At 40.9% G+C, this 7,878-nt stretch overlaps 2 protein-coding genes across 2 annotated transcripts in view; one reads left to right on the forward strand and one right to left on the reverse strand.

The window, feature by feature from the left end:
* Nucleotides 1–7,872, forward strand: part of cd82b (CD82 molecule b) — a 20,711-nt gene extending 12,839 nt beyond the window's left edge. The window contains exons 5-9 of the mRNA XM_010770812.1: nt 782–856; nt 3,016–3,114; nt 4,259–4,432; nt 6,771–6,854; nt 7,283–7,872. Coding sequence (XP_010769114.1) covers nt 782–856; nt 3,016–3,114; nt 4,259–4,432; nt 6,771–6,854; nt 7,283–7,360 — 510 coding nt within the window. The 3' untranslated portion in view covers nt 7,361–7,872. The remainder of the gene's footprint in view (nt 1–781; nt 857–3,015; nt 3,115–4,258; nt 4,433–6,770; nt 6,855–7,282) is intronic.
* LOC104945183 (solute carrier family 2, facilitated glucose transporter member 1) overlaps nt 1–7,878 on the reverse strand; it is a 653,665-nt gene that overhangs the window by 137,459 nt on the left and 508,328 nt on the right. The gene's annotated exons all lie outside the window — the stretch shown is intronic.

The following is a 7,878-nucleotide window of genomic DNA, read 5'->3' on the forward strand; positions in this document are numbered from 1 at the left end:
GGAGATAAAGCCAATGAGATGTAGGGGGTACAACATGAGTGGGGATGGGTGCATGAACTCTTCAGCGTTAACCCTGCTTGGGGTTAACTGAAGAACTGCTGTGACCTATTTCTCCGAGTGATAGTGACCAGCTGGCACACACACACACACACACACACACACACACACACACACACACACACACACACACACACACACACACACACACACACACACAAAGCTGTTAAAGGATCTTTAATGGCTTTATTCATAAATAAGGCTTTAGACTCTAGAGATTAGTGATGCTACATGGATTAGCAACACTTTAAAATGTAAGGTATCTCCCCGGGAGCTTTCTTTACTGCCTGTTTATTTTCCAGTATAACGTAAAACTGAAACCGGCAAGACAGGTTTTTTTTGGCTCGAAGACTGTGAAATTGGAGAAATGTATTAGCCAACAGTTGCTTCTTTAAACATTCAGCAGTTACGCAGCAACAGTATCGTCGATTTGGAGTTTTTGGCCACCTGATGAACACAGGATCAAAGGGATCCTTATGTGCAATGGGTTTTTGGGGCTTTGTCAATAAAAACAGATGCCTGCTTTGGCCTAAAACAACACAATAAGAGCAGTGAGATTAAACCTAAAGCTTAAAGGTGAAGGCCGATGAGCTGAAACTCCCTATAAAGCTCTGTTAAGCAGAAGGGCCATGCTACCCCTTTCTCATTATTACATCTTGTGAAATTGGAAAATCATTAAGTGTTTTTTTAAGTTGTTCTTATGGTTTTTCTTTATCCTCCTCAGTACTTCACCTGCCTCCTGCTCATCCTCATCGCCCAGGTCACTGCTGGAGTTTCAATTTACCTCCAAAGAGAACCGGTAAGACTCTTTAGTTGCTTCCCCTATTCTCAATCTCACTTCTAATTTCTCCTTCTCTTTACAGTATCCACTTTTAGTCTTAATTTCTTCCCCATTTCAGTCTCTGTCCTCATTTGATAATATTCCGATTAACACCTGCTTCTCATGCCCTCCCCCTCCCAATACCCTTCCTAACACATGGTGACACATCGGTATTCACCCTACACAGCTGGGATGGGCTGAGGCAAACCTTTTTGTGCGCCCCCTGTTTCCTTTCATGGAACACAGGTTTGTATTGTAAGTCGCTTTGGATAAAAGCGTCAGCTAAATGTAATGTAATGTAATGTACCCTAACCAATGGAAATTGACGTGTTGTCAGTTTGTGACTGATGTGAAGTTGGATGTAGGTGGAAAGTGAGATAAATCAGTTGGACTGACGCACATGTGTGACAATGATAGAGAACCAGACCTTTGCACTGAATATCGTTTCCATCGTCGTCTTTCTTGGTTCCCCTGCTGGGTGTTTTTGTTTCTTCTGTTGTATGGGGAAGATAAACAAGTTCATGGTGAATGTGTGTGTGTTGACAAAGCTGCTGTCATATGATGACATATCAAATTGGTATGTCTAACACTGCCTCATCTAAAACAGTAATTATCACCCCAGCACCAGAAACCACTTTCAACTGAAGTCTTTGAGGGAACAGCACCGCCTACAGGCGAGATGATCAACCCACCAGAGTTGACTCAATACACCCTGAGTTGAGTGAGAGCCTATTTAGAAAAAAATAAAGTCCATCAAAATTTAAACAGACATTGATAAACAGATAGATATATAATAATCCCAGGACAAACTTTAGTGTTTAACACTAAGTAAAGAAAATTAGAAAACGGGTCACGACAAACCCGATAACCTCCCTTGCAAAAATGAAAGAATTTTGAATTTTCATGTAAACAGACGGCTCAAGTGTTCTTAACGTTCCACTTCTTAAGATAAATAAGTCATTTAAAAACCCACTGGATTATCTTTAAAAACAAAACAAAACAGATCATCTGAAAGTGGAAACTAAGGGAGATTTCACATCAACGGCGACAATATTAAACATGTGTTCCTTAAAACAGTTTTAAGTTACCAAATACACCATAACATGTGGGTGACCATTACACAGACATTTGTTCTGTTAAATAAGGGACCAAGTCAATAATAGCTCCAGCCTAAATAATACAGGCAGTGTGTTTGCACTGTGCGTTTGAAGGGAGTGTTGTGTTTGAACACNAAAATGAAAGAATTTTGAATTTTCATGTAAACAGACGGCTCAAGTGTTCTTAACGTTCCACTTCTTAAAATAAATAAGTCATTTAAAAACCCACTGGATTATCTTTAAAAGCAAAACAGAACAGATCATCTGAAAGTGGAAACTAAGGGAGATTTCACCTCAACGGCGACAATATTATAAATAAGGGACCAAGTCAATAATAGCTCCAGCCTAAATAATACAGGCAGTGTGTTTGCACTGTGCGTGTGAAGGGAGTGTTGTGTTTGAACACTCAACCTCTCTGACTGGCTTCATGCTCTGAAGCTGGTCATTCTCTCCCAGGACGAAAAAGCTTTTGCTTTGATAAGCCTCACACCTGTAGGACTCCGGGAGGGTAGAGGCAGTTTCAGCTTTTAGCCTCATGTACAGTATGTGTGCACCCATGTGTGTATGTGTGTATCGCTCAGCGTTTTTGTGTGTGTGCAGCCTTAGACGCGCTCCCTGTGTTTAAGGCTTACCACAGGACAGGGTGGTGCCACTTCCCAGAATAGGGAGAGGCTCTCACTCGTCTCCTGTAGCTCTGAGGATGCATCGCTGCCACCCCTCTGTGGTCTTACACACATAAACACAGAGTGGAGCTGCGCCTACTAAACCCATCACAGGACTTCACAGGGCAATACCACCCGAGGTGTAGCCCTAAGAAACATTAAGTTCAGATGTTGCTAGTACATTTTAGAAACAAGATTCTGCGTGGGTGTGTTTGTTTTCTTTTCTTTAACACTGTCTCTCGACCATTCACCAAATAGATTTCCATGTGGACAATCTGTTTACTCTTCTGACAAGCATGCACACACAAACTATTCATCTACAGCTATAAATGTGTCAAGTATAAATAAGTGACCAGCATTTGTTCTTGTTCATTTCCAGTTGAAATATGAGATGGCCAAAATCCTAAAGGACATGATAATCAACTATACCGGCGAGAACAGGACCACAGAGCACACCTGGGACTACGTTCAGAGGACGGTGAGTTAACTCCTAGCCTGGATTGTACAAGAAACACCCAAACGTTTAATATAGAAGAAATTAACTAAATGCATCAGACAAATATATTGTAGTACAGTTCAGATTGTACCATCAATACCCCTAGCCAATGACCATACAAATGACTGTTATAAGAATAAATGCCACATAGATCCAGGTAAAGCAGCAGGTAGGTAGGTATAACGGAAGGAAATGAAAGGAAAACGTCCCTTTACACTGGAACATGTCTGCATGATAAACCACACCGCTAGCCTCACGGTCACATCATTTAAATGGCCTTAGTTAGCTACGTTAGCAATGTTTTGGTGCAATACTTTACAAACAAAACCAATTACTAACAAACCATGCATTGCCTATTTTATTTAAGTTATTCAATTATTAGTTTTAGTACAGATTTGTATTTAGATGTCACTGCCAGTGTCATGTTTTGCACCACATTTAAAAAAAGGTTCTCCACTACAATATGTTATAGGTGATTTGAATTTTGTTAAGAGTGCTCAAAACCTTGGAAACATACATGTAACAGCCACACATTGTCTTTTCCCTCACTTTGAAACCCACCGACCTCACAGTGAACCCTTTTAACTGAATCTATTTTCTACTGCCATCTCTGTGGGTTTCAAACTAAATTCCTTTCACTTGCTTTGTATTGTTTCGAGCTGGGAGTGTAAGATTTAGGAATGGATATCTCAGGATCTCAGCACATCAAACTGAAACTAAATGTACAATCAAACACTTAAATGGTATTTCTTTTCTTTTTACTTGGGATAAAATGACTCATTTAACTAATCAGTACATGGCAAATAAAAACAGGTCAGCTGATTGTTCTACGCTCTGATAAAGTTTATTCTTTTTTCTCCTTCCTCCTTCTCTCACTCCCTTTCCTGCCAAGGCCCAAATCTTTCTGAAAACAGCAGCCAAGAACAGATTAGGCTCAAACACCATAAAAGAGATTTTCCTTTACTGATCCAATCCATTTCTAGTTTTGCTTTCATGTAATTTATTAACTAATCATTTCCGTCTCTCGTCTTTTTAGCTTGCTATTTGTTTTTGTGCCTTTTCATTCAATCCTCTTCTTTATCTCCATATATTTCACTCACATCCTCCCTCTCTTTTATGTCCCCAGATGAAGTGCTGTGGATGGACTAGTCCAGGCAACTGGTCTGAGAACGTTTTGATCAAGAACAACTCCGAGAACCTCTACCCGTGTTCTTGTCGCAATGTGTCCCTGCCTGGCACCGACATTAGGGAAGTCGGGATGTGTGAGCACCTGTCCTCAGAAACACCCATCTATCAAACGGTACATAACCCTTAAACTGCAGCGCTGTTCTGTTTCTCTAATGTTGAAAATCATTTTGAATTGACTGATGAAGCCAACAGCTGTTTTCCCAATAGTCCCGTCTCAGTTCAGTATCAAGTATCAACGCTGTCAGGAAATAATTGCTGTGGCAGTATTTGTGAATACATTGTTGTGATGGAGTAGACTAACTCTGGGATCGGTTATTAAATCTTTCCAACTGTGCCGTCTCGTTTCATAAGTCTGGGGTCACTCAATTCAATTCAATATGCTTTATTGGCATGAATGTCAGGTGAACAATATTGCCAAAGCGTCAAGGATAATACAATTCAATTGTGATATGATAAGAAAAGAAAAAAAATACAATCCATTCATTAAACAATTTACAACAATATATTATTGAAAAACGGCAAGTATCAAATGTAAAAAGAAACAAACAAACACACACAAGAAAGTCACATGAAGTAGAACAGTGGTTCCCAACCTGGGGGGTGCCAAAGTTCGCAGGGGGGGGCGCCAGGCCTCAGATGGTTTGAGGCCAAATATCATATTTTTAGACTTTTTTTTAGCTAATAAAGGCATAAAAAGACAGAAATGTATAATTCTTTCTTTAATAGAAATGTTTCTTCTGCCCGTAAAGTGTCCAAACCAGGCTTTTCTGGATAAGCGCATTTTTAAAACATAGTCATTGTCCATGCCGGTTTCAGTTGGATTATTTGTCACAGTTGCTCCGATCAGATCGGTCTCCTCCATTTTGTAGATTATTTACGACTTTTGAATCCATAAACACATCGGCAAAATCCGGCTTACTTTGAGCATGTGTTTTAAACAGTTTAATCCCTTTGTGAATTGTTTCCACTTGCGCCGTCCTTTAATTTCTTCATACAGCGGGAATCCAAATGAATGAATCCTGAGTCCAATAACCATCAAAGTCACTCCAATAGTGCTCCTTAATTACGCTTTCATCCTCCTTTAACAAAATACTTCACATTCATCTAGTTTGTGAAAGTAGTTGTAGCATTTCTGAGACTTTTAAACTTTAATTACAGCTGGCGCAACTTCCAACAGGAGTCATTTGGGGGGGCTCTTGGGAAAAAAGGTTGGGAACCCTGGAAGTAGAAGACTCTCTCACTCAGGCAGCGTGTGAAACTGCTGTGTCGAGCAGCTGCAGCTCCAGCCTGCCGTCTGCTTCCCCATGCTGAAAGTTTTACTGTGTTTGCATTGTTGGTTGATCATGTACTATACGGATGTGTTAGATATTACTTAATTTAGTATGTTTTGCTTTCATTCACAATATCTCCACAAAGGGCGAACATACGATTATTTTAAATGTGTTTCTTTGTTTTGTTAGTTTAAAGGGTCACTATTATGCTCATTTTCTGGTACATATTTGTATTGTGTGCCACTACTGTGACTTGTTTATATGTTTTTAATGTTCGAAAAGGTCTTTATTTTTCTTATCCTGCCTGTGCTGCAGCACCTCTTTTCACCCTCTGTCTGAAACCAGAGCCCAGTCTGCTCTGATTTGTTAGCTGGACGGCTCTGTTGTGATTGGTCAACCTTTTAGAGATGTCCCGCCCCTTAGTCTATCACGTAGAATGTGTTGGAACGCTAACCAATAGAAGCCGAATGTTATGTAGTGGTGTCACCATGGCATAAGTTTATATAGGACTACAATGGAGGCGAACTTTGGGATTTTAGCCTTTGCAGACCATTTACATGCACAAAATATATATTTTACAGGCAGTGGAAAGCTAAAGAATAATAGGGCCCCTTTAACATTTCCCCTTGATGATGCATCTTTATGAAAGGGTTGGCAACCTGTGTTTGCTACCCTGGCCTACTGGTTCATATAAATGGAAACATGAAAGTGAATTCTAACAGTCTAAACCCAGCTGCAATGCTAAAGCAAGCCTGCCTCGTTCTAATAGACCATCCTCCTTTACATAATTACACAGGTCGGTGTGACTGGTGTTGTGTAACTTCGGCTGCCGGCTCCGCGTGTCACTACGGTCGTACTGAATTAGCAGAGTGAACACCCACAGCTGAGGCGTGTTATTTGTGTTGTGGAAACACCCGGAAAGCTCTATTATTCTGTTGTTTGGTCTGCGTGTTTCAAAAACGTTTCTACCCCTGTTCGTACCGCTTTCCTCCCCTCAGCTAGGCCGTGTTATTCTTCCACTCACTGACCCAGTCCAGAGACAACAGTTGTGTTTTGAAAAGGCTCTGTTCATGTCCGGCTGGGATCACGTTGCCATTCATCTCTTCTCCACTCATCGCTCTGAAACCCCCCTCTTTCCATGTCTTTCTAAACCTCTCCCTCTCTTGTTCTCTCCTTCAGGGCTGTGCTGCCAGCGTGGAGAAATGGCTGCTTGACAACTGTGGAGTTATTCTGGGTATCTGTGTCGGTGTGGCAGTCATACAGGTATCCATTTTTCTCCCCGAACAGACATTTTTCAAACTATCTTAATATCTATACTCAAATGCCATGTGTACTCTATCTTTTATAAAAGTGTCACTAATAAGTATTCCCCCTGTTCATACTGGCAGTGAATCAATCCCTCTCTGATGCAACTACATTGTTAAAGATAATGAATATTTGTTTAAAAGCTAAATGAGATATACAATTGTTGGAAGTCCAGGTGTTGGTTTTCTTGCCAAGAGTTGAAGTAGATATGCGGATTTTAGCACTCTGATGTCGTTCTGTTAAATATGAGCTAGCCTGAAATTCAGTGAAATGGTTCCCCTAGGTTTGGATGGAAAACTGTCAACTCTTGTCTTTATTTTTAAACGAGGGCTCCATTGTTCAGTTTCAACTCTGATAACTAAGTCGACAACTTCCTTTTTCTCCAGCTCCTCGGGATGATCCTGTCCATGTGTCTGTGCAAGAGTGTCGTCCAGGAGGATTATACCAAAGTACCGAAGTACTGATCTGAAGTCGGAGCCAGCTTCACACGCAGATGCATGGACTCTCTTTCTCTCTCTCTCTTTCCTTGTCTCACTTTCTTATGAACACACACACACACACACACACACACACACACACACACACACACACACACATTAAGACAGCTGTCTCCACCACTTGAGCCTCTCCTGCCTTCACAGCTGTTCACATTTCTCACGCCCCATATGTCCCACAAACACACACGCACACAAACACCCACCTTTCAATCCATTTTTGACACACTTGTTGGACAGAAGTCTACAAGTTACCATTGTTGTCTTATTATTTTGTATTTTTTAAGGAGACTTTTTTTTTGGTGGAAGCCTGAGAATTGTGCATGTTTGATACTATGCAGAGATTCATCTATGTGTTGTTTTTGTTTTTCTTCGCTGACCTCAGTGAAGCGCTTAACATAGTTAGTAGAGAGAGCACTTTAGTGACACTTGGTGAGCAGAGGGCCCGTGACTGAGGCGCATGGAGATGAGAGGGAGGGTGTGGGGGG

The sequence above is a fragment of the Notothenia coriiceps genome, unplaced genomic scaffold (genome assembly GCF_000735185.1).
Source record: "Notothenia coriiceps isolate Sejong01 unplaced genomic scaffold, NC01 NC01_scaffold00009245, whole genome shotgun sequence".
Lineage (NCBI taxonomy): Eukaryota > Metazoa > Chordata > Actinopteri > Perciformes > Nototheniidae > Notothenia > Notothenia coriiceps.